The sequence below is a fragment of the Scyliorhinus canicula genome, chromosome 15, assembly GCF_902713615.1.
Source record: "Scyliorhinus canicula chromosome 15, sScyCan1.1, whole genome shotgun sequence".
NCBI lineage: Eukaryota > Metazoa > Chordata > Chondrichthyes > Carcharhiniformes > Scyliorhinidae > Scyliorhinus > Scyliorhinus canicula.
The window spans coordinates 7,400,826-7,428,150 of record NC_052160.1 but is presented as its reverse complement, the minus strand read 5'-3'; the positions used below and the strand labels follow the sequence as shown (position 1 = coordinate 7,428,150).

At 44.8% G+C, this 27,325-nt stretch overlaps 2 protein-coding genes across 11 annotated transcripts in view; one reads left to right on the top strand and one right to left on the bottom strand.

Annotated features, from left to right (window-relative positions):
• The window catches only part of lyrm1 (LYR motif containing 1), a 35,825-nt gene extending 21,663 nt beyond the window's left edge, over nucleotides 1-14,162 (bottom strand). For 4 of the 9 annotated variants that reach the window (XM_038820525.1, XM_038820523.1, XM_038820524.1 and 1 more), the window contains exons 1-2: nucleotides 13,989-14,155; nucleotides 10,026-10,184 (exon numbers count right to left, since the gene is read on the bottom strand). In XM_038820525.1, coding sequence (XP_038676453.1) covers nucleotides 10,026-10,184 — 159 coding nt within the window. In that variant the 5' untranslated portion in view covers nucleotides 13,989-14,155. Of the gene's footprint in view, nucleotides 1-10,025; nucleotides 10,185-10,318; nucleotides 10,642-13,988 lie in introns of all 9 variants that reach the window. The other 5 variants (XM_038820521.1, XM_038820522.1, XM_038820526.1 and 2 more) reach the window with 5 other exon arrangements.
• A 68-nt stretch (nucleotides 14,163-14,230) lies between these two features.
• The window catches only part of dcun1d3 (defective in cullin neddylation 1 domain containing 3), a 50,329-nt gene continuing 37,234 nt past the window's right edge, over nucleotides 14,231-27,325 (top strand). The window contains exon 1 of one of the 2 annotated variants that reach the window (XM_038819636.1): nucleotides 14,231-14,355. The gene's annotated coding sequence lies outside the window, so the exon portion shown is untranslated. Of the gene's footprint in view, nucleotides 14,410-27,325 lie in introns of both variants that reach the window. The other variant, XM_038819638.1, reaches the window with a different exon arrangement.

The window sequence follows — 27,325 nt, the reverse complement described above, 5'->3', positions numbered from 1 at the left end:
TCTAACTAAGCACAACAAAAGCTCAGTTTAAACTGACTAAAACCCCCACGCATACAAACACCTTTTGTCTAACATGAATCTAACTAGAGTTTTACTCTTCTTAGACAGAACCACTAAATTAAACCCACTTAAACCCATACCTTATTTCTAATATTTAACAATACAAATATAGATCACTGTAAACTACCTGTTTATTGACCAGGAGAAAAACAGAGCTAGTGTTTCAGTTTGAGAACCTTATGTTGGAATATTCAGGTGATGGTCAACGACTTGAAATAATTAATGTTTCCTACTCCACACATGCTCCTGACCCGTTTTTATTTCATATTTCCAGCATCTGCAGTATTTTTCCTTTTGTGTAAATATTATGCTACCACCCACCTAAACATTTTCAACAAAAACTTTTATTTGTGACAACTTCAATTCAGGTTTAAGGAAATGCTTGACCATCGGACTTCCGGTTGCGGCTATGCGGAGCTAAGACGCACGTTCGGCAGCTCCCGCTACTTAAGGACTTTTGGGCCGATTTGAGGGCCCCAAACGGCGCTGTTTCGACGAATCCCGGTGGGGGAAGGTGTCTAGAGGAGCATTCCCCATAATTTATGGTGCTCACCAGGAGTGGGGCAAAGGAAAAAGCTGCAGCAGCTCCCCAAGAAAAGCGGGGGAAGAAGGACAAAATGGCGGCCGGCGGAACATCCGAGGACTGGTGGAAGTGGGCGCAGGAGCAGCAGGCCTCTCTTCTGCGCTGTTTTGCGGTGCTGAAGGCTGAGCTGCTGGACTCCATGAATGCGACTACCAACAAGCTGCTTGGGACCCAGGCGGCCCAGGAGGCGTCCAATCGGGAGTTGCAGCAGCAGGCCGCTGAGAGGGAGGAGGAGGCCGTGGTCCTCGTGGGGAAAGTGGAGTTGCACGAGGCACTTCACAAAAAGTGGCAAGACCACTTGGAGGAGCTGGACGTTCGCACGAGGCGAAATAATTTGAGGATCCTGGGTTGGCGGAGGGGCTGGAGGGGTTGGATCTCCCGGCGTATGTGACCACGATGTTGAGCTCGTTGATGGGGGCGTGGTCCTTCCATTTGCCCCTGGAGCTTGAGAGAGCTCACAGAGTGCTGGCCAGGAGGCCTAAGGCAAATGGGCCCCAAGGGCGGTGCTGGTGCGGTTCCATCGATTCAGCGACCGGGAGTGTGTGCTGCACTGGGCCAAGAAAGAGAGGAGCAGCAAGTGGGAGAATTCGGTAGTGAGAATCTACCAGGACTGGAGTGCGGAGGTGGCTAAGCGGCGGGCCGGGTTCAACCGGACGAAGGCGGTGTTGCATGCCAAGCAGGTCAGATTTGGAATGCTGCAGCCTGCGCGCCTGTGGGTGACATACAACGACCGGCACCACTACTTCGAGTCCCCGGAGGAGGCATGGGCCTTTGTACAGGCGGAGAAGCTGGACTCGAACTAGGGTCTGGGGACACAATATGGCCGTTGCTGTTTTCGCTGTTGCTGTTCTTCAACTTTGACATGTGTGTTTTTTATGCTGGTTTTCTTTTTGCTCTGTTTCCGGGTGGGTCTGTCTGTTGGGTATGGGTGTGGGGTATGTGGGGAACGTTGGGGGGGGGGGGGGAAACAATGACTATGTTTGTTTATTTAATTTTAATTTATTTTTAAGTTCTCTTGTTGGGGGTTGGGGGGATGTGATACATGCGTTGATACGGTTTGGGGGGTGTTACAGTTGTTATGGGTTATTTTGTTGCATTTCATTGTTTGTTGTTATATTTTATATTTTCTGTAAAAAATTCCAATAAAAATTATTTTAAAACAAAAAGAAATGCTTGACCATCACACGCACTGAAGAGACATTTAGTGGGAATTTTGTCTTTCAGCTAGAATAGAGTGCGTTTATAGTACACAGGTATATGTGCGGGGAAAAAAAATCAAAATTAGAAACTGTTATTTTGAGATCCACCAGTGTAAACATAAGAACATAAGAACTAGGAGCAGGAGTAGGCCATCTGGCCCCTCGAGCCTGCTCCGCCATTCAATGAGATCATGGCTGATCTTTTGTGGACTCAGCTCCACTTTCCGGCCCGAACACCATAACCCTTAATCCCTTTATTCTTCAAAAAACTATCTATCTTTACCTTAAAAACATGTAATGAAGGAGCCTCAACTGCTTCACTGGGCAAGGAATTCCATAGATTCACAACCCTTTGGGTGAAGAAGTTCCTCCTAAACTCAGTTCTAAATCTACTTCCCCTTATTTTGAGGCTATGCCCCCTAGTTCTGCTGTCACCCGCCAGTGGAAACAACCTGCCCGCATCTATCCTATCTATTCCCTTCATAATTTTAAATGTTTCTATAAGATCCCCCCTCATCCTTCTAAATTCCAACATAAATGAGATTGATTGTTACTCAGTGTATAAATCATCCAATGCTAGATAGTTAACTGTCAGTCACCTGGTGCATTCTCTTTGACAACACCTCTACCAATCAGAGTCTATTTGCCTATCAGCGCTCTCATATACAGTACGAATTGTTGTTCCCCCCTTGTATTGTTATTCTTGTGTCGTGTCTTAATGGGTGCAAGATGAAAAACTTCGACATGTTTATTTTTTTCAGCAATTTTAACATAAAATGATATAGCAGAGGAGGAGGCCATGTGGTCTCACATGCCCTCTCTGCAGGGCTAGCCAAATTAATTCCATCATCCTTCTCCTTCCCCATCATACTGTCATTTTTTCCTTCAAGTATTTCACCAGTTCTCTTTTGAATGTTATTATTAAATCTGCTTCCACCTCCTTTCCAGTACATTCCAGATCACAACTCAAATGTTTTAAAACGTTTCATCAAAATCATCTTTGATTCTTTTTCCAATTATCATCAGTTTGTGTCCCCTGGTTACCAACCTTTCTTCTAATGGAACAAGTCTCTTATTTACATCATGATTTTGAACACTTCCATTAAATCTCCTTGTAACCTTCTCTGTTCTGAAAACAATCCCAGCTTCTTCAGTCTCTTTACAGAACTGAAATCCTTTATCTCCGGCACCATTCTCACAAATCTATTCTGCATCCTCTCCAATTCTGTAGCATCCTTCTGAAAGTGTGGTGACCAGAATTGGGAAACACTTCATCTGAGGCCCAGCCAGTGTTTCATAAAGGCTAAGCAAAATCTCCGTACATTTATGCACTATCCCTGTATTAATAATGCAAGTATTCCACATACTTTTTTAAAAATAGGCTGCTCAACCTGCTGTGCTATCTTCTAAAGAATTGTGTACAGAAACTCGAGGTCTCTCTGCTCCTAACACCTTTTAAAATCCTACCAATTAGTTTCCATTGCCTCCTCTCATTCTTCCTATCAAAATGCATCACTTTACACCTTTGTGTTATTTAATCTGTGTCCATTTCACCAGTTTATGTCATCCTGAACCCTGTTACTATTCTCCTCATTGTATACTATAGTTCTGAGTTTCATATCATCGACAAACTTAGAAATGATTCCATTTATATCCAATTGCAGACTATTCAATATATCAAACAGTGTATCGTTTCTAATACTGACCCCTCTGAATACCACAGTATATACCGTCCTTCAGTCTGAGAAACAACTTTTCACTACTATGATTTTCATTTATTACTCTATACTTTCCTGGAGTGACACAGTAGCACAGTGGTTAGCACTGTTGCTTCACAGCGCCAAGGACCTGGGTTTGATTTCCGGCTTGGGCCACTGTATATACAGAGTTTGCACGTTCTCCCTGTATCTATGTGGGGTTCCTCCAGGTGCTCCTGTTTCCTCCTCCAGCTTGTTAGTGCACTGGACATTCTGAATTCTACCTCCGTATACCTGAACAGGCACCGGAATGTGGCTACTAGGGGATTTTCACAATAACTTCATTGCAGTGTTAATGTAAGCTTACTTGTGACACTAATAAAAGATTATAAATGGGGACTTCCAGTGGCAGCTATGAAGGAGTAAGTAGCACATTTGGTGGCTCCCACTCGGATTGGACTTTTGGACTTTTTCCCCCGATTTTATACGGGACTTGAATTGAAAAACTGATGACAGAGGCAATTGTGTACTGAATTCCCACATCGGTGCATGGAGAGAAGGGCTAGAAGTGCTGGCAAAGGCAGAAACAGAAAGACAGAGAAGGCTTGGGCTGAAGCTGCAGCAGGGGACAGCATAGCGGAGGACCGGACCTCTGGCTTGTCGACCTAGCGGTCAACGGAGCAGCTGATGCAAGTTATTCAGGAAGGCTTCGCTAAGCAGAAACGGGACTGCTTGGGCCCGATAAAAGAGGCAATTGAGCGGCTGGAGCTTAGATTGGATGCCCAAGATAGGGCGATCCAGAAGGTAGAGAAGGCTGAGCAGGAGGAACATCAAACTGCCATGGAGTTGGAGGTGGGAATGCTGAGAGCCCAGCAAAGAAGCTCCTGGAGAAGGTGGAGGACCTAGAGAATAGGTCCCACCCGCAGAACCTGTGAATAGTTGGGCTCCCGGAGGGGTCCAAAGGAGCGGACGCTGGGGCATACATCACATGTTTGAGAAGCTGCTGGGGAATGGGGCAGTCTCCCGACCCTTGGAGGTGGACAGAGCTCACAGAGCACTCGCGAGGAAGCCGCAAATGGGAGACCCCTCGAGGGCAATGGTGTTGAGATTCCACAGGTGCAGTGGGTCAAGCAGACACAGAGCTGTAAATGGGACAACAGTATTCTACAGGTCTATCAAGACCCGAGTGCGGAGGTGGCCAGCAGAAGAGCAGGCTTCAACCAGATCAGGTCGATCCTTTTTAAGAAAAGGGTTAAGTTCGGACTGTTGTTCCGGCCCGTCTCTGGGTCACGTACGAGGAACAGCATTTTTATTTGGAGTCGCCGGAGGATACGCTGGACTTCGCGAAAAGGAAAGGACTGGTGGTGGACTGAGAACTTTTGAACTTTGCTGCAACGTTCATGGGGTTTTTAAGTTTCTCGTTTTGTGGAAGCTGTCTATAATGCCTTCTGTATTGATTTGGGACCAGTGGCAGAGCTGAGTGAGTTAAGGTTTACATTTGCACTGTTGGGGGATGGAGGTGTGCTTGTTTAGATTTTGGATCTTTTACTTGATCTTTGTTAGCGATTTGTTTTCTCTTCCTGTTTTTCTGTTGGGCAATTGTGTTGGGATTGTTTGTTATGGGAGTATGTATGTGTGACGGGGGGGTGGGGGTGGATGGAACAATAGGTGGGAGACTTTTCGGCGCCAGGGATGGGGGCCACCAAGCTAGCTGGGCGGGCTAGCTCACGGAAGCGTAGTGGGGGATGCGCATATGTTAGGTTTATTAAAGGGGTTGGGTTACATTGTGTTGTTACTAGGGGGGGAAGGGAGGGAAATGTTCTGCGGCGAGGGAGGGACTTGTGCTAAGGGACAGAGAGGAGGTTGGGGGCGGAGGCTGCCTGTGGGCGGGCTGGCGGAGGCACGGAGCACAGGCTGGAGGCTGGCCCAAAAAAGGGGATGGCTGATCGGCAAAGTGGGAGGGCGATGAGCCCCCCAACTAGGCTGATCACCTGGAATGTTCGAGGGCTAAATGGGCTGGTCAAGAGGGCACGCGTGTTTGCGCATCTAAGGGGACTGAAGGTGGACGTGGTAATGTTGCAGGAGACGCACCTTAGAGTAGCTGACCAGATTAGATTGAGGAAAGGCTAGGTCAGTCAGGTCTATCGTCAGGTCTTTCACTCGGGACTGGATTCAAAGACTAGAGGGGTCGCGATCCTGATCATTAAGCGGGTGGTGGTTGAGGTGGGTAGAATAGTCTCGGATGTGGGAGGTCAGTACATTATAGTCGGTGGGAAACTGGAGGGGGTGTAGGTGGTATCAGTAATCTGTACGCGCCAAATTGGGATGATGTGGCATTCGTAAAGAGGATGCTGGGGAAGATACAAGTGCTGGACTCGCACAAGTTAGTCATGGGAGGGGATTTCAATACAGTTATTGATCCTGGCTTAGACCGGTCAAGCTCAAAAACAGGCAGGGTGCCAGCAATGGCAAAGGAACTAAAAGAGTTCATGGAGCAGATGATGGGGGGGACGGGAGGTGGATCCATGGAGATTTGGGCAGCCGAGGATGAAAGAGTTCTCCTTCTACTGTTCCGCGGTCCTTTTTTAAACAGGTCAACAAAGTGATCACTGGCTTTGTTTGGGCCGCAAGACCCTGCGAGTAAGGAGGGGGATGCTTGAGCGGAGTCGGGGAGAGGGCGGGCTGGCGCCGCCAAATTTTAGTAACTATTACTGGGCAGCGAATGTAACCATGATTAGGAAGTGGGTGGTGGGGGAGGGGTCGGCATGGGCCCCCATATGGTGGTCGACAACAGTCAGACCATAAATAGGTTTACGCTCCTCGACGCGTATCCCCTCCCCAGGATTGCAGACATGGTAAACCAGATTGCCCAGTACCGGCTCTTTTCCACGGTGGATCTGAAGTCTGCATACCACCAGCTCCCACTCCGCCCCCGCCACTACACGGCATTCGAGGCCGATGGCCGCCTCTTCCATTTCCTCTGGGTCCCTTTCGGCGTCACTAATGGGGTCTCGGTGTTCCAACGAGCAATGGACCGAATGGTGGACCAGTACGGGCTGCGGGCCATGTTTCCGTACTTGGACAATGTCACCATCTGCGGCTATGACCAGCAGGACCACGACGCCAACCTCCACCGTTTTCTCCAGACGGCACAGAAACTGAAACTCACGTACAACAAGGAGAAATGTGTTTTCCGCACAACCAGACTAGCCATCCTCGGCTATGTCGTGGAAAACGGAATCCTGGGCCCCAACCCGGACTGTATGCGCCCCCTCTTGGAACTCCCTGCCCCTCATTGTCCCAAGGCCCTCAAACGGTGCTTGGGATTTTTTTCCTTATACGCCCAGTGGGTGCCTCAATATGCGGACAAAGCCTGCCCACTCTTTAGGACCACACGATTCCACCTGTCAGCCGAGGCACGCCAGGCCTTCGATGGCATCAAGGAGGACATCGCCAAAGCGGCCATGCGGGCGGTGGATGAATCCACCCCATTTCAGGTAGAGAGCGACGCCTCAGAGGTAGATCTTGCAGCCACGTTAAATCAGGCAGGGAGACCAGTTGCATTTTTCTCCCGTACCCTCTCCGCTTCAGAACTCCGACACTCCTCAGTCGAGAAAGAAGCACAAGCCATTGTGGAGGCTATCCGTCACTGGAGGCACTACCTCGCAGGTAGGAGGTTCACCCTCATCACCGACCAAAGATCGGTTGCCTTCATGTTCGACAACTCACAAAGGGGCAAATAAAAAACGACAAAATTCTGAGGTGGAGGATCGAACTCTCCACCTACAATTACGATATCAAATATCGACCCGGGAAGCTCAACGAGCCTCCGGATGCCCTATCCCGCGGGACATGCGCCAGTGCGCAGATTGACCGATTGAAAGTCATCCACAATGATCTCTGCCACCCGGGGGTCACCCGGCTCGCCCACTACATCAGGGCCCGAAACCTGCCTTTCTCCAACGAGGAGGTAAAAGCGGTCACCAGGGACTGCCCGATCTGTGCGAAGTGCAAACCGCACTTCTATAGACCAGACAGGGCCCACCTGGCCAAGGCTTCTAGACCCTTTGAACGCCTCACGATTGATTTCAAAGGGCCACTTCCCTCAACTAACAAGAACGTTTACTTCTTAAACGTCGTAGACGAGTTCTCCCGTTTCCCATTCGCTATCCCGTGCCCCGGCATGACCTCCCACACAGTCATTAGGGCCCTGCATAACATCTTCACCCTGTGTGGTTTCTCCAGCTATGTACACAGCGACCGGGGTTCGTCCTTCATGAGCAACGAGCTGCGTCAGTACCTGCTTGACAAGGGCATTGCCTCGAGCAGGACTACCAGCTACAACCCCAGGGGGAACGGGCAGGTGGAAAGGGAGAACGCGTCGGTCTGCAAGACCGTCCTACTGACCCTCCCGTCTAGAAAGCTCCAAGTCTCCCAGTGGCAGGAAGTCCTCCCAGACGCACTCCACGCTATTAGGTCCCTTTTGTGTACGACGACCAACCAGACCCCTCACGAGAGGCTCTTCATTTTTTCCAGGGGCACTACCACGGTGGTCTCACTTCCGGCATGGCTGAGGACGCCGGACCCCGTACTTCTGAGGAAACACGTCAGGGCGCACAAAACCGACCCCCTTGTTGAAAAGTTGCGCCTGCTCCACTCCAACCCCCAGTACGCATTCGTCGAGTTCCCTGATGGCCGTCAGGACACAGTATCGTTCCGGGATCTGGCACCCGCCGGATCCAGCGCCCCCTCTACCCCCACAGAAGGACCTCTCACCCTACACCCCATGCTGCCGCCCCCTTGCGCTCCCGAGCCCGCTCCACCAGTTCTGCGCCCCCGCGCCGGCCAGCCCCCAGCGCCCCCAGTCGAACCAGGAGAGTATGAAGCTCGGATACAACCCTCCCTGGAGTCTGCCATCGTATCCCAGCACACAACACCCATCCATCCACCGCAAGAGGCTGCAACCCCGGTGCTCCGCAGATCACAGCGGACAATTCGACCACCGGACAGACTGACTTTATAGACCACCACCCCCGCCGGACTTGTTTTTTTTGCAGGGGGTGAATGTAATATATAGATGTATATATGTTAATTCACACTGTCTTTTTAAGTGCAGTAGCGCTATCCTACCACTAGGGGGAGTAGCGCTGGGAGCACTCAGGAACTTGTACTGGGCTCCATCCTTGGCTCCGCCCATGACTCCTCTCCCTAGAGCAGCTGTATAAATACCCTTGTCCAGAGTCAGCCTGAGTTCACTACGAGTTCATCAACGGGTAACAGGCTGGCTCTGAAGTAAGTTGATTAAAGCCTAGATTCATATCGGAAACACATGTCTGGTGAATTGATGGTTCCATCACTCCCTTTTTCCAAAACAGGCTGTACCATTTGCAAACTGTCAGTTCTCTGCTACTATCTGCATATCCAAGGAACACTGGAAGATTGTAGCCAGAGTCTCCACAATTTCCATCTTTTCTCCCCTCAGTAACCCATGATGCATCACATTTGGAGCACGTGACTGTTCTACTCGGAGGATTGGCAACTTTTAAGTGCTTCCGCTTTATCCTAATCAACATTGCTAATGCCTCCTCCTTTACTACAGCAACAACTTTTCAGTGAAGTCAAATGCAAAAATACTCATTTTGTACCTTAGCTTTGCAGAAACACAGACAAAATAACATTCAATCTTCATCAAAAAGAAAAATACTGCAGATTCGGGAAATCCAAGATAAAAACAGAAAATTCTGGAAATACTCCGCAGACCAGGCAGTATTTATTGACAGAAAAGAGAGTTAACATGTCAGGTCAATGACCTTTCATCAAAACTGAGAAAAAAGTAGAGATGTTATAGATTTTGACCAGAGGATGGGTGGGACAAGTAACAAAAAGAAGCTCTGTGATCAGGCGGAAGACGAGATAATTTCAATGACAAAGAGTGTTGCAGGACCCCTAGTAATGGTGATCTTGCATCTTGTTCAAAACCTATTACATTTCTAACTTTTCTCAGTTCTGATGAAAGGTCATTGACCTGAATCGTTAACCTTGTTCTCTATCAACAGATGCTGTCTGAACTGAGTATTTACAGCATTTTCTGTTATGAATTAAATCTGGATCTTTGCATTTAGCAAATTATATTAATGTAATCCCCAAAGTTCTGAAGCCTTCATTTCAGAACTGCCTTTAAAAATGATCGGAGTGAGGCTAACTATAAAGTTAAAATCTGAGACAGAAGTAACTCTTTGTATTAGTGACAATGCCCAGCCTTCCTTCCAGCTGACTCCACTGATTGCTGTCAACACTTTGGTTTCATAAAGTATCTCAATAAATAGAAATGGAAGAAGACTGGGAAAATTAATGATTTTGATTTTGCCTGCTGAAGGGGCACTATTGGCAATACTATCTGTTAACTTGCAAATAAATATCTTTATTACATATTTTCCTCCATAAAAATGGAATAAACATTCCATGAATTAAAACATTGTGACTTGCATTTTTATTTTTTTTGAACAATGTTCTGGCCTCTGTTACGATGTAGTCCTTTTCTTTTAAAGTGTCATCAGTTAAGCCTGACAGTGACTGCCATGTCCTTGCTATTCTGAAGATTCTTCGATAAAGGCCAAGCACATCACATCTTGTTGCTATGGTCATCTGTTGAAACAAAGAGAAAATATGTGAAGCTACAATAATAATTTCGAAGATTATGCTGAAAGTTAGATGAAAAGGGGCAGGTTAAAGTTAAGTGGAACATAAACACAGGTAAATAAGCAATTGTGCTGACTGACCTGATTCAGTGGTCACATTCGATATTTAAGTAACTTTAGTTACATTCCACTATCAAGTGTACAATATTTGCGTTGAAATAGTTCTCTGCACATGCTTGTAAATCACCATAGTCCCAGATGGCTGCTTTCCCCTTTGAGAAGGAGAGCTTACAGGTGGTCACTTAACCTGAGAATCATCAAACCTTAGGTGAGGGGCAAGGTTGAGAAGGTGGGCCTTCATGAATAACTTCAGCTGGTACGAGAATTGAACCCGAGCAGTTGGCTTCACGCTGCATCACAACTCAGCTATCCAGCCAACTGAGCTAAACTAGCCCCCATATATACTTGTAGGAAAGAGAAAAAAAAATGAATATTCAAAATGGCTGCTGAATGCCATCATACATAATAGAATTATAAGACTAGAAGAAAGTAAATTCTGTTGAAAAGCATTTTTCACCTTCAACCCCCCCACCAAGGAATTTTGCCTTCCTCATGTGCAGTATAAGCTTTCTTCCACCCACCTGACAGTCTTTGTAAACACAATATGCTATTAGAATCCAGTTCCCATCTATCCACATTGACTCAGAACTGTATTTGACGGTCAGAAATTCTTCCAATAAAGCATAAGCTTCCTTACCATTGATTCCATTATAGATTTTTCATAGAATTTACAGTGCAGAAGGAGGCCATTCGGCCCATCGAGTCTGCACCGGCTCTTGGAAAGAGCACCCTACCCAAGGTCAACACCTCCACCCTATCCCCATAACCCAGTAACCCCACCCAACACTAAGGGCAATTTTGGACACTAAGGGCAATTTATCATGGCCATTCCACCTAACCTGCACATCTTTGGACTGTGGGAGGAAACCGGAGCACCCGGAGAAAACCCACACACATACACAGAGAGGATGTGCAGACTCCGCACAGACAGTGACCCAAGCCGGAATCGAACCTGGGACCCTGGAGCTGTGAAGCAATTGCGCTATCTGCAATGCTACCGTGCTGCCAAGGCTTGAGACCTGGCTTCTTCTCTGCCAAAATTTCCAACTCTAAATTTGCCACATATTTCTTATTCTTCACAAAATCCAACTCCACCATTACCATCATTGCCACCCGAAACTGGTAGTCATATATGAACCACTATGCTTTCCCATTCTATTTCTGCAGGTAAGTGCCGACTGGCCCAGTAATGCTACAACTTTCTACATTGTTTCCCCCCACTCCACTCAATCCCAGTGATCACACATTTTGATCAAGTATCAAGTGTTTTCGGCAGACTATGGAAAAGGACAAAGAACAGTCCAGAGTGAGAATAATTAACTGAGAGAAGGCCAACTTCAATGGGGTAAGAATGGATCTGGGCTGAATAAATTGAAGTCAAAGATTGAGGGTAAAACGGGAGATGATTAATGGGCTATCTTCAAAGAGATGGTTCAGGCACAGTTAAGGTATATTCCCTCAAATGGAAAGGTGAAGCAAACAAATCCCGGATGGAAATGGAGATAGAAATTAAAATTATGAAGAAAAGGTGCGTTTATGACAGATGTCAGGTAGAAAATACAATTGAAAACCAAGCTGAATATAAAAGGTTCAGAGGAGGGGTGAAAAAGCAAATAAGAGCAGAGGGAGTATGAAAAGAGACCAGCAGCTAGCATAAAAGTAAAGCCAAAGCCTTCTAAAGGCACACAGAGGTAGTAGCAGGGTGGTAAAATGGGGAGATTAGGGACCAAAAAAGGGATTGGCACATAAGGGCAGAGGGCATAGCTAAGGTACGGAATGAATGCTTTCTTTTTAGGAAGGAAAAAGATACTACCCTGGCCATGATAAAAGATGAAGTAATTCAGACACTAGATGGGTTTAAAATCGAAAAGGACATGGTATTGGTTAGGTTATCTGTACTTCAAAGTTGATCAGACACCAGGACTGAATGAGATGCATCCAAGGATACTGAGAGAAATGAGAATGGAAATTGCAGAGGTACTGGCCATGGTCCTGGAGTATTGGAGAATAGTAAATGTTACACTCTGGTTCAAAAAGGGATGTAAAGATATGTCTCCAGTAATAACAGACCAGTCAGTTCAACTTTGGTGATGGGGAAACTTCTAGATAATAATTCAGGACAAAATTAATAATCACATGGACCAATGTGGGTTAATTAAGCAAAGCCTATGTGGATTTCTTAAGGGAAAATCATGTTTAACCAACTTGCTGGATTGTTTTTTAAAGAAGTAATAGAGGTTCATGATGGCAATGCTGTTGATGTGGCACACATGGAAAAGGCATTTGATATAGTGCCACACAATAGACTAGTGAACAAAGTTACAGTTCGTGCAATAAAAGGGGCAGTTGAGACACAAGGTAGATGCAGGTAATATGTTTCCCCTTGTTGAAGAGTCTAGAACCAGGACACACAATTTCAAAATAGGGGGAGTCCACTTAGGACCGAGATGAGAAGAAATGCGTTTATTTACTCAGAGAGTTGTGAATCTTTGGAATTCTCTACCCCAGAGGGCTATGGAAGCTCAGTCATTGAGTAGGTTTGAAGAGAGACTGACATTTTTAAACACCAATGACATTATGCGATAGTGTGGGAAAAAGGCATTGACGTGGATGATCAACAATATTCATACTGAATGGTAAAGCAGGCTCAATTGACTGAATAGCCTACTCCTATGCTGTTAGATTCAGATGTTTACAGCACAGGAGGCCATTTGGCCCATCGTATCCTGGCCAGTCACTAATCACATTTTCCAGCACTTGGCCCATAGAACTGCAAAAGTGAATATCTAAATACTTCTTAAATGCTACATGTTTCTGACTCAACCACCCTTTCAAGGCAGAGAGTTCCAGACTCTCTAGGTGAAAATGTCCCTCCTTAACTCCCCTCTTAGATTTAAAGTAAGAGGTAGAAAGAAGGCCATGTCTCCTGGTTATTGACCCTTCTACTAATGGAAAAAGTGCCACCCTATTTATGCCCCTCATTATCTTGTACACCTCTATCAGACCCCTTCCTAACCTTCACTGATCCAAGGAAAAGAGCCCCAATCTATCTAATCTCTCCTCATTGCTCAGACCCTCCTGGTAAATCTCCTTTACCCGCTCTCCGATGCAATTACATCCGCCTGATAACCAGAATTGCAGGCAGGACTCACAGTTGTGGTCCAAGCAGTGTTTTAGGCAGTTCCAGCATGACCTGCCTGCTCTTGCATTCTATGCCTCGGCTAATAGCACACTGGGCTAACTCGCTGGCTTTGAAAGCAGATCAAGGCAGGCCAGCAGCACAGTTCGATTCCCGTACCAGCCTTCCCGAAGAGGCCCCGGAATGCGGCGACTAGGGGCTTTTCACAGTAACTTCATTTGAAGCCGACTTGTGACAATAAGCGATTTTAATTTAAGAAGTATTTGGATGAGCAGTGGAAACCGTACAAGGCTACGGGCCATGTGCTGGGAAAGGGGATTAGAGTTAAGAGATGCTGGGTGGGTGGGCACGGACGTGATGGGCCGAAGGGCCTATTTCCGTGCTGTAGAAAGTCATAGAGGATGACTGAGGGCCCCATGATCTTCAGGTCTTTCCTGGGGCCTACCATTCAGAGTGTAATGTTAACCCCGTCTGTCTCTCTCTCTCTCCGCCCCAATTTAAAGGCAGGGACTGGCCCCTAAAGAGTACCGGAATTGTCACCGGCTCACTCACGTTGGGCGGAGGTGAGACGCGGGTGTTTTCTGCCAGGCTGCCGGTCGTACCGCCAAACAAACACCGGCCGCAGTGAAGCTCCCGGCCTGCGGTGAGAGGGGCCAACGGCCAACCGCCGGACTCGAGCGGCAAGTTGCAGCGCGCCTGCGCAGTTCCCGCCCCGCCCCTGAGCGTTTTCACTTTCCCTTCCCCGGGAAACAAGCCCCGCCTCCTGTCCTGCCCCGCCCCTCCGCGCCTTGCGTCGCTGCGTCACTGTTGTCTGACCGCAAGGTTTGATGAGGTAATGCGCAGGCGGAGAGCCTGGCTGCCCGGCGCAGTAGGAAGTGATGAGGGGAAGTTTCTGTCTCCTCAGAGTAGCCGCGGAACGGTGGGTGCCTCTTTCGTCCGGACGCCCGTGGGAAGGGTGGCGCGCGGCTGTCCGGTTAGTGGCCGTGCGTGCGAGCGAGCGGGCGGGCGGGCGGCATGTCGCTGACCGGGTCGGGCTGGTCCGCCCCGCTGTGGTGAGCAGGCCTCAGGCCGCCCCTGCCTTTCCTGTCCTCTCCGGGGGAAGCCTGTGGCGGTGCGGGTACCTGTGACTAACCCTCCACAATGTCCATCCCGGGGGCAGCAATCCGGGGGCTTGCTCGCTGTGGGTGACTGGATTCAGCCCAGGGTTATTAGTAATCCCCCCCCCCCCCCCCCCCCCCCAGCTTCAGTGTTTACCTCGATCTGTTGTGTGTGGTTTGCGGTAACGATGGCAATGTTTTTGGGTGTTTTTTATATCAATGCAAGTCTGGATCGAGTAGAGTTCCATCAAATTCCTCAAACGTGGCATGTTTTTATCTCCTCTAAGTTGTGGCCGGCAACTCCCCCCCCCCCCCCCTTTCCTGGGTACTGAAATCTGCAGGGCTGGGCTGATTGTGTCAGTGTTTTGTCTGAAATCGGGGAGATGGGATTTTCCTTTCATTGCACAGAGAAACAAGATCGGGAATTGCACCTCTCCTAAGCTGTGGTGTCCTCAGCGGAAACAATGATAGAGAGGAGAGCTTTAAGGTGCATCACTGATGGGTCGATTGTAATCAATTCCGGGCATCAGCAATGATCCCACACGTAAGCACTGTATTCTAAAATGAAGATGGAACTTTGAATGGGGTGATTGGGGGGTGGTGGAGAGCAAGCAACGTTGAGCAGTTTATTTTCAAGTTGTAGAATACTCTGGCCAGATCTATGTTACAGATGAGAATGTTAAACTCCTGGGATGTTACAATCATATTACCAATGTTTGGCATACAATATGTTATTGCTGTAGCTAAAATTTCAAAATCTTAATTTTAAAAATAGTTAAAATCCACTTTCATGATCTGTAGATTATATATGTGCAATGCTATATATGTGTGCTGTAGACATTGCTGATAATGAGAGTTGGATTTCCATAGCCGTTCACAACTTCAGGGTGCGCCAAAGCAATTTGAGGCCACACGATATTGTTAAAGTGCATTTTTGCCATGCGGTGGACTGAGTACCCAATTTGCACACAGCAAGGTCCCAAAATCAGAGCCTGTGTTAAAGACCAGATTATTTGTTTTAGGGGTGTTGGTAAAGGAATAAATATTAGCCTGTACACCAGATGAATTCCGTAAGTTCTTGTGGTATGTTTGGATTTTCTAAAAGCATTTGATCAGGTATTGCCTGTAAGGATTGCACAAGATAAATGCACATGGGGTTAGTGGAATGTTTTAGAATAATACAGGATTGATTAAGTGACAAAACAGAGTAGGAATAAACAAATGTTATTCAGGTTTGCAAGATGTTACAATAGAAGTCCCACCAGGATCATTGCTGAGGCCTGTTATTTACCATTTCTATTGATGACTTGGATGATGGGTCTGAATGTAATCTACTCAGTTTTGTTGACAGTACAAAATTAGGTGGGAAAGTAAACCACGAGGAGGACACAAGTCTGCGATGGTTTAGATACGTTCAGTGAATGGGAAAGAAGGTGGGGATGAAGAATAATGATTGGAAACAAAAGTTATTCACTTTGGTAGGAAGATGAAAAATAATATTTTAAAACGATGCAAACCTATTAAATGTTGATGTTCAGAGAAGTTTATGTTCTGTTATTCAAGAACCACAAGGTTAACCTACAGGTGCAACAAGCAATTATGAAGCATCATTACATGTTGACATTTTTCTGTAAGGAGGTTAGGGAGGTTAGACTACAAGAACAATGAATTTGGAGCAGGAGTAGGCAACTTTGCTGCTTGATCCTGCTCCATCATTCAATAAGATCTCATTTTAACCCTCGCATTCTTGCCTACTCTGATAACGTTTCACCCCATAGCTTATCAAGAACCTATTTACTTCTGCCTTAAAGATATTCAAAGACTGCCTCAATCACCTTTTGAGGATGAGAATTCCAAAGTGTCTTAACCACTTTAGAAATGTTTTTCCTCGTCTGTTTTAAATGGGCTGAACCCCTTATTTTTAAATAATGGTCCCTAGTTCTAGATTCTCATAGAAGGATATGCATCCTTTCCAAATCCACCCTGTCAAGCCCCTTCAGGATCTTACGATTCAATCAAGTCTCCTCTTAGTCCTCTAAACTCCAATGGATACAAGCTTAGCTTGTCCAACTTTCCTCACAAAACATGAAAATTAAATTAAATGAAAATCGCTCTTTGTCACAAGTAGGCTTCAAATGAAGTTACTGTGAAAAGCCCCTAGTCACCACATTCCGGCGCCTGTTTGGGGAGGCTGGTACGGGAATTGAACAGTTCTGCTGGCCTGACTTGGTCTGCTTTAAAAGCCAGCTATTTAGCCCTGTGCTAATCCAGACCCTAAAGGGTTCTGCCCATCCCGCCCATTCCAGGTATTAATCTAACACCTTCTCTGAACGGCTTCCAATGCATTTACATATTTTCTTAAATAAGGAGATCCATCACTGCATGCAGTACTCCAAATGTCTCACCAATGTGCTGTATAACTGAAGCATGACCGTCCTACTCTTGTATTTAATTCCCTTTGCAATAAACAATATTCTATTAACTTTGCTAATTGCTTGCTGCATCTGCATACTGTGATTCAAGCACTAGGGCTCCCAGATCCCGCTGCACCTGGGAGCTCTGCAATCTCGCACCATTTTATTTGGCCTGTCAAAATGGACAGTCTCACACGTTTCCACATTATACTCCATTTGCCCGATCCTTTGCTCATTCACCTAACCTACCTATCTCCTTTTGTAGCCTCGTTATGTCCTCTTCACAACTTACTTTCCTACCTATCTTTGTGTCAGCAGAAAAATTAGCAACCATGCCATTGGTCCCTTCCTCCAAATCATTTATATCAATTGTAAAGAGTTAAGGCTCCACCACTGATTCATGTGGCACACCACTCATCACATCTGCCAGCCAGAAAATGACCCATTTATGCCTACTCTGATTCCTGTCAGCTAGCCAATATTCTATACACGCCAATATGTTACCCTGAAACCATGAGCTTTTATTTTCCACAATATACTTTGAGGCACTTAGGATGCAAGCCTAGTCTGTCCAACCTTTCGTCGTAAAACAACCCACCCGTTCCAGGAATTAATCTAGTAAACCTGTGAAATGCTTCCAATGCATTTGCATATTTCCTTATATAAGGAGATCAATACTGTACACAGTATTCTGGAAATCGAAGTACGGTACATCCACCAGTTTCTCTTTATCCATTGAAATGAAAAATGAAATGAAAAACGAAATGAAAATTGCTTATTGTCACAAGTAGGCTTCAATTGAAGTTACCGTGAAAAGCCCCTAGTCGCCACATTCCGGTGCCTGTTCGGGGAGGCTGGTACGGGAATTGAACCGTGCTGCTAGCCTGCCTTGGTCTGCTTTCAAAGCCAGCGATTTAGCCGTGTGCTAAACCAGCCCCTTACTTGCACTTGTTACTATTTTAAAGAACTCCAATAAATTAGTTAAGCGTTACCATGTTGACTCTGTCCGATTACCATCAGCCTAACCGAGTGTCCTGTTATTAGTAGTTTTAAAAATAAATTTAGAGTACCCAATTAATTTTATCCAATTAAGGGGCAATTTAGCGTGGCCAATCCACCTAGCCTGCACATCTTTGGGTTGTGGGGGGCGAAACCCACGCAAACACGGAGAATGTGCAAACTCGTACGGACCCAGAGCTGGGATCGAACCTGGGATCTCAGTGCCATGAGGCAGCAATGCTAACCACTGCGCCACCGTGCTGCACCCTGTTATAATGTCTTTAATAGTAGCCTCTAACATTTTCCCTGTGACTGATATTAAGCTAACTGGCCGACAGGTTCCCTCTTTTCTGTGTCCCTCTCTTTTTGGCTATTTTCCGATCTCATGGATTCTTCCTGAATCTGGGGAATCTTGGAAAATTGAAACCAACTATCTCACTAGCATCTAATTTTCAGACCCTAGGATGAAATCCAGGGATTTGTCAGCCCGCAGTTCTAACAATTTGCATGATTCCTTCCTCCCTTCCAATCCCTGACTTACAGCCATTTCTGGGATGTTCCTTGAATCCTCTAAATTGAGGACCCCAGCAAAATACCCATTCAATTCATCTGTCATCACCTTATTTTCCATTAACTCCCAGACTCCTTTTTTTGTAGGACCAATGTTTATTTTAGCTTTTCTTTTTTAAATATCCGTAGAAAATCTTACTGTGTGTCCTAATATTTCTCGCTAGCTTTCTCTTACACTAATTTTTCCTTCCGTATTAATCGTTTTGTCATACTTTATAAAAATATTCTGTCCAATTGTCTTGCTGCAATTGTACAAGACTTTTGCGAGACGTCATCCTGAATACTATGCACAGTTCTGATCTCTGTATCGAAAATAAGAATGCATCTGTCTTGGTCAGGGCACAATGAAGGTGCACTAGATTGATACCAGGGATGAGAGAAATTGTCCTTATGAAGAGCAATTGCATAGAATGGGCCTCTACTCTCTGGGGTTTAGAAATGAGAGGTGATCTCATATGAAATATGAGATTGTGCGAGGGCTTGATATGATAGATGCTGGGAGGTTGTTTCTCAAGACGAGTTTCTAGATCCATGGAGCATGACTTGAGGTTTGTGAATATTTGGAATTCTCTATCCTAGAAAGCTGTGCATGTTTGGTGGTTGAGTATATTCCAGGCTGAAATGTATAGAATTTTGGACTATAAGGAAATCTAGGGATGTGCGTACTGGATGGGAACATAGAGCTGAGGTCAAGAATTAGTTGTGATCTTATTAAATTTTGGATGTCGAGGGCAGCACTGTGGCGAGGTGGTTAGCATTCCTGCCTCACGTCGCTGAGGTCCCAGATTCGATGCCAGCTCTGGGTCACTGTCTGTGTGGAGTTTGCACATTCTCCCTGTGTTTGCATCGGTTTCGCCCCCACAACCCAAACGATACGCAGGGTAGGCAGATTGGCCATGCTAAATTGCCCCTTAATAAAGAAAAATGATGCATGTTGTACTCCTATTTCTTATTTTCTTCTAAATAGTACCATAGGCCTTTCCTTTGCCCACATGAGAAGAGGTATCAGGGCTTCCGCTTAATCTTCCATCTGAATGAAAGATTAGCACTCAGTACTGCACTGCCATGTCTGTTTGGGTTATAAATCAGGTCTGTGTAGATAGCCTTAAATCCACAAGCTTCTGACTCCGAGGTGAAGCGCAGTAATGTACATGGTACGATAAATTCATTTTGTAGTTACCACAAGATTTTAAGATGTCTTTCCAAAGTGCTAAATGGGCTCTGATGTTTTCTGCAGTAGATTTGGATTTCAATGTAATCTCCTGGACTCTTTTGGGAATTAATATAATGAACATGAGTAAATAAATGAAAGTTTACATTTTGGAATTTGGGAAATATTTTAAGATTTATGTATAGAGAGTGTGCACTATTGATGCAATAGCCTCGCAGCTAGGATATTAGATTAAACCCAAGTCTCAATTGGCGTCAAAAGTCTCAAACTTGACTCCCTCTTGAGCTATATTTTTCTCCCCTTGGTCAATTAATAATAAGATCAAATGATTGGAATCTTGAAGGGCCTCGAGGGTAATGTTAAAGAAACGGGTGCAAATGTCGATTCTGACTACCTGTGCGGACTGGGGTGGGGGTGGGTGGGGGTACAATCAATGTATTATTAGTAAATCATTGTATTCTTGGGCATCTGGCTTTGAATGCACTTTTGAACAGTTGTTAAGTGAATTTAATTTTGTTGATTTCAATCCAACTCCTGAATTCAAGTTCACTGAACTAAACCAATGATTCTGTGGTAGCTGAGACTCCCATGCATAGCAGATGTGAAAATGGATAATTCATTTTGCAGTTGAAGTTGTTTAGGTTGGGGCTAAGGGACAGAGGACAAAAGCTTTACTCTGACCCATCTATCCCCCGTTATTCTTCACCTGGGATGCAACAGCATATACCTAAAGTGCAAACCCCCACCACCCACTTTGAACACTCATTGAAAAAAGGCATCTGATTGTGGTAGGAAAGCATGCTGATTTCTGTTTATTATGCTATATAGTTTATAATAACTTTTGTTTGTTCAGAGGCCATTCGTGATGCATTAAATTAAACTACATTGGAAATACTCGTGCAGAACAAGACTAATACAAAACAAAAGTTCATTCAGGAAAATATAGGACTTCAAGTTTATGTCTTGAGAATTTCTCATTAGTGCACTGAGAAATAAAATGCTTTCAATGAGCACTCAGTAAAACAAACCGCTGAGGATATGTGTTTGATAAACGGATGAAGGACTGTGTGGAGCTTGAAATAGGGACAGGGTTGAAAAATATGATCTAATCTATACCATTGTTTAGTATTAGAACTGCGCAAGTTAAATCAAAGGAGAAGACTTGCTTCATCTTGATTATTAACCTAAAACTTTAATTTGCGTATGTTGTGCTAAAATAAATTCCATAACTAATATCTCAAATTAAATTTGGTCTCAATTGACCAACAAGCATTCAATCGCAAATATTTCTTGAGATTGTGAGAAATTGGGTGTGATACCTCAAGGGGTCGGGTGTAATTTCATTTCTCTTGCAGTAGGGCTTAGCTGGAGCAGATATTTGGAAGCCTCGTGCACCCCGATTTTAATTATGATGGTGTCCTAACTAACAGCTTGGTGGGTGAAAGCCCCATCATCTTGGAGTGTGCATGCATGGTCTTTTAATAATCTTTATTGTCACAAGTAGGCTTACATTGACAGTGCAATGAGGTTACTGTGAATAGCCCCTAGTCGCCACATTCTGGCACCTGTTCGGGTACACTGAGGGAGAATTCAGAATGTTCAATTCACCTAACAAGCCCGTCTTTTGGGACTTGTGGGAGGAAACCGGAGCACCTGGAGGAAACCCACGCAGACACGGGGAGAACATGCAGACTCAGCACAGACAGTGACCCAAGCCGTGAATCGAACCCGGGACCCTGGCGTTGTGAAGCAACAGTGCTAACCACTGTGCTACCGTGCCGCCCACTTGAGCCCCTCACTAGCTCTCTCCTTTGTCTCTGGTCTCCCAGTGCTGCTGATGAAAAATTCTCCACCTTGTGTTTAAGTGATTTCCTATCTCTGTAAATTTCTCCTGCCACCCAATCTACCCCTCCCCCAGAACTCTTTCTATAGCTTCTATTTGCTATGTGCATCCATGATTCACCTTGCCCCATTGTTGCAAGCCATGCCTTCAACCATTTAGCATCTTGAATTCCCTTTTAAACGTTGCCATCCCTGCACCAGCTTCCCTTAGAAACCCACCTCTTTGTCTTTGCATCCGTTTTTATCTGATTGCACCGTTGTGGAGTGTGCAGGCACATTTCTCTGTGAGGGGTGTTAAATAAATGCAAGTTGTTCTTTGTGCAACTGAGGAGCTTAAGAAATTAACCGTTCCTGATGTGAGAATGCATTCTATTCATTTACCTGTTATAAAAACAAGCCAGCTTTTGATTTAACTATTGCCTCATTATACTTTGCAGTCCCCATCCCCCATAAGAGCTCATTCTATATTTCAGAAGCTAATAGAAGAAATAGGGGTTATCTTTTGATTCTTGGATCATGCTGTTTAACATGTTACTGGGCAGTGAAGATCATAGTCCCCACATCTAATTACAAGACAGTTCTGTAAAACCTCGAGGGTGACAGGGCAAAATGTAAATTGTTACAGGGTTTCATGTTGACTAAAGCAACACTACTCTTGATTTATGGATGGTGAATTATGTATGTAATGTTTTAGATTTTTGATTTCTCTTAACCGATATATCAAATCAACAATGAGCCTGTATTAAATCAACAATATTTAACATAAATATTGTTTCCTAACTTCTTGTGAGTCTAATATGAATGTTTTGGGGCAAAGAAAAAGGTGAAAGTGTCAAAAGTAAAAATACGTAGTCTGCTAAAATGTTTTGCTTTTGGAGGCACATCATTTCCAGTTGTATCTTAAGCACATCTTTCACTTGTGCACTCCCTTTTACTGCCAACCATTTATCTATTGTTGAACTGTGAATTGTAATTGTTGGTATCACGTGTGAAGTAATGCTGTGGTTGATGGAGTGCCAATCGCACATGGAATAGAACTCTTAGCATAAGCCAGAGAATAATTGGATAGAATACAAAAGTATCATTATGGATATCATTCAAAATGTCTATTAAGTGTTATTCATGAGGACAATCTTCCTTTAATTAGAAATTATTTGTTCATAGCCGTTTTTAGTTTACTTTAAACGGTACAGAGTGAATCTCCCACGACATTTACAGTCAAATGGGAGAACCCTGCATTGCCGCTGTCAATTGGGAAATTAAATGGAGCTGAATTTAAAATGTGAAATATATCAATAGCAGGTCAGGAAAGATACATTAGAGGAGTTTATAAATCTGATGAAATCCAGCTCTGCTACCACAGCACCTCTCTCCACCTCCAATTGCTCTTGTCAAGCTGCTTGTCCAACAAGTACTGGGTACGAATATATGAACAAGGAACAGGAGTAGGCCAATTGGCCTCTCGTGTCTGCTCTGCCATTTAAAAAAGATCATGGCTGAGATGAGAGGCACGGTGGCACAGTGGTTAGCACTGCTGCCTCACAGCGCCAGGGACCCGGATTCGATTCCGGCCTTGGGTGACTGTGGAGTTTGCACTTTTTCCCCGTGTCTGTGGGTTTCCTCCAGGTACTCCGGTTTCTTCCCACAGTCCAAAGATGTGCAGGTTAGGTGGGGTTACGGGGATAGGGTGGAGGAGGGGGCTTGGGTAGGGTGCTGTTTCAGAGGGTTGGTGCAAGTTCAATGGGCCGAATGGTTTCCTCCTGCTCTGTTGGGATTCTCTTAGTGAAATTTCCTCCAGCTGACTATTGCAAAGACTGAAATCACTGTTCACAGTTCCTGACACAAAACTCCAATTCTCTCCCTGGCAACTGTGTGAAGCCTTGGTGTCAAATATGACCCCACATCTGGAGTCTGCCCACACATCTGCATCGTTGTGAAGACTTTGTATTTCCACCTCTGTAACATTGCCTGATTCCATCCCTGCCTCCTGAAGCCCTTATCCATGCCTTTGTTCCAATGCTGGCCTGATCATCCAGCACCTACATTCTATTCCTAATAAACTTAAAGCCACCTGAAGCTCTGCTGTCCATACCCTCTCCTTGTGCTGAGGAAATAGGAACACGAGTAGGCCTCTTGAGCCAGTTCTGTCATTCCGTGGGATCATTGCTGATCTACAACCTAACAACCTGCACTTGTCTTAAAGTTTTAGTTTTTATTTGGGTTTTATTTGAAAGGTCCAACTCCTTTCATTGCAAGTAAAATGTTATAATAAATATTACAAAGATTACAGAAGTAAAACTAATTTTGTTAAGAAAGCAGGATGTTTACTTGCAGCTATCCACTGATTGGATCGGATTTGTTTATTGTCATGTCTACCTAGGTACAGTGAAAAGTATTTTTCTTCGAGCAGCTCAACAGATCATTAAGTACATGGAAAGAAAAGGAAATAAAAGAAAATACATGCTGTATAGAACCTTAGTCAGGCCACACTTGGGAGTATAGTGCTCAATTCTGGTCGCCACACTACCAGAAAGATGTGGAGGCTTTAGAGAGGGTGCAGAAGAGATTTACCAGGATGTTGCCTGGTCTGGAGGGCATTAGCTATAAGGATAGGTTGAATAAACTTGGTTTATTCTCACTGGAATGAAGGAGGTTGAGGGGCGACCTGATAGGGGTCGACAAAATTATGAGGGACATAGGCAGAGTGGATAGTCAGAGACTTTTTCCCAGGGTAGAGGGGTCAATTACTAGGGGGCATAGGTTTAAGGTGCGACGGGCAAAGTTTAGAGGAGATGCACGAGACAAGTTTTTTACACAGAGGGTAGTGGGTGCCTGGAACTCGCTGCCGGAGGAGGTGGTGGAAGCAGGGACGATAGTGACATTTAAGGGGCATCTTGACAAATACATAAATAGGATGGGAATAGAGGGATATGGACCCAGGAAGCATAGAAGATGCTTCTATTGGTGATATGAAACTAAATTTACAAGTTTTAATTTTGCAGGACTTCAAGGAGCAGGCAGGGGAGTGGCACCAAGCGAGCTAGCACAGGCACAGTGGGCTGAACAGCTTACTGTGCTGTAGCAATTCTTGTGATTTTATTCTATGGAATTATTTGAAACATTCTTCCATTTAACTTAGTTATGAGAGTAGATAAAATTATTTTCCGTAGAATTTAGAAGGTTTGGGAGGGGTGATCTATCGAAGTATTCAAGATATTAACAGGTAAAGAGAGGGTAGATAAAGATAAACTGTTTCCACTGGTTGGAGATTCTAACGCTAGGGGACATAGACTAAAAATTAGGGCCAGACCGTTCAGGGGAGATGGTAGGAAGAATTTCTTCAAGCGTGGTGGAGATTTGGAACTCTCTCCCATAAACAGCCGTTGAAACTAGAATAGTTAATTTTAAATTTGAGATAGATTTTTTTTTGTTAAGCAAAGATATTAAGGGATATGGGCCAAATGCAGGTATATTGAGTTAGGTCACAGATCAGCCACGATCTCATTGAATAGCAGGGTAGTCTTGAGGGGCTGAATGGCCTACTCCTGTTCCTATGTTTTGTAGATTTATCCAAGTATTGTATCCCTGCAAAATGAGGAGCTTTTATCATTTATCCAACATTCATAATGTATGATTTTGATTTGGAATTCCATGTTTTTTGGATTAATAAAGTAGCTCCGTGGGGAAGAAATACAAAATAAGTGAGTGCTATTTCACACAAACTGGTGGTGCGGTGAAATTCTTTGCCAGTTGCCAGCATTGTTATGGGATTTTTCTTGCCTCTTGATGTCTCGCTAAGCAAGTGTTTGTAGATTCTAAACAGCACACCTCTGGCCAGCTCTCTCCACTGCCTTTGTTTCACTGTAGCAGGACAAAGGAGGAGCCTTACTTAAATCAAAAATAATGTGGCGACCTAATGCTGCTTTGTAGTCAAACAGAAACTCTTGTAGTTGCTTGGTTTCCTTAATTGATTCAGCCCTCTGTGCAATTCTGAAATTTGAAAGAATAAACACAATTAGGACATAGTGGTTAACACAGTTGCTTCTCAGCTCCAGGGTCCCAGGTTCGAATCCTGGCTTGGATCCCTGTCTGTGCGGAGGCTGCATGTTCTCCCCGTGTCTGCGTGGGTTTCCTCCGGGTGCTCCGATTTCCTCCCGCAGTCCAAACATGTGCAAGTTGGGTGGACTGGCCATGATAAATTGCCCTTAGTGTCCAAAAAAGGTTAGGTGGGGTTAGGGTGGAGGTGTAGGAATAGGGTGGAGGGATGGCCTTGGGTAGGATCTTTTTCCAAGGGCCGGGGCAGACTCGATGAGCCAAATGGCCTCCTTCTGCACAGTAACTCCTACGAAAAAAATACCAATTAGGATTATCAGCTCCAAACTGAATTAAACCTCGAACGTAGACAATAGACGAAAATCAGCAAAGGGAATTTCTCTTGAATGGCAGAACTATTAACATCTATTTCCTTTTCTGTTATAAAGATATGGGTTGATGCTTTTTGAACTCCCTCAGACTCCAGTCTGTAGCACCAATTTACATATATATTTGAGGATTAATTTATTTCAAAGGTATGTGTGAGCTGGTGTATGTCTGTCTCTCATTGATCTCTGAAACACAATGCTTGGAATATGCCTCCTTCACGTGGATCTTGACACATTTAGGTGATGGTTTCTTGCTAGACAGACTTCATTTTGCAAGTGTTACCAAGTCAATGGCCATGAATTAACTGTTTTCAAGATTAAAGTAAGTCTGTGTTTGTGTTTTTTTTGTTTGCTTTGAAATCTTTAAGTATTTGCATATGAATAATATCTTTCCTTACAAGTGGATATGAAAAGCGTGCATGTCATCTGGTGACTGCGTGCCATTTCGCTCAGTCACTAGGTGTAGAAGTAAAATTTAAAAGGGCAACATCCATCTTGTGACAAAATACTAAAAATATTGGAGGCTTACGAATAGGACCTTCTGATTTGTCCGCTGCCTCTTGGCGTGGCCATTAAGGTGGGGATATCCTGGACAGAACATAATAAGAACATAAGAACTAGGAGCAGGAGTAGGCCATCTGGCCCCTCGAGCCTGCTCCGCCATTCAATTAGATCATGGCTGATCTTTTGTGGACTCAGCTCCACTTTCCGGCCCGAACACCATAACCCTTAATCCCTTTATTCTTCAAAAAACTATCTATCTTTACCTTGAAAACATGTAATGAAGGAGCCTCAACTGCTTCACTGGGCAAGGAATTCCATAGATTCACAACCCTTTGGGTGAAGAAGTTCCTCCTAAACTCAGTCCTAAATCTACTTCCCCTTATTTTGAGGCTATGCCCCCTAGTTCTGCTGTCACCCGCCAGTGGAAACAACCTGCCCGCATCTATCCTATCTATTCCCTTCATAATTTTAAATGTTTCTATAAGATCCCCCCTCATCCTTCTAAATTCCAACGAGTACAGTCCCAGTCTACTCAACCTCTCCTCATAATCCAACCCCTTCAGCTCTGGGATTAATTAAGAAGGAATAGTGCACCTTTTATTTTATGGTCGGGCTGATCTTGTCAATCTGGTTTCATTTTGATTGCTTTGCGTTGGATACGAGAGTAAATAAGTAAAAATATTTATTACTTCTGTCGACCAGAAATCTGATTAATGCCAGTTAGTAACATGACAGTGCCTCTAGTCTCTGGTTTGAATGCACCACTGTTTACACCAGTGCTGGAAATTATTTGGAATGAAAACTAGTCAACTGAATTCTGTAGATCAGATTTGGCCCTGGAAAATTTGTGTTGTACATCACAAACTAGATC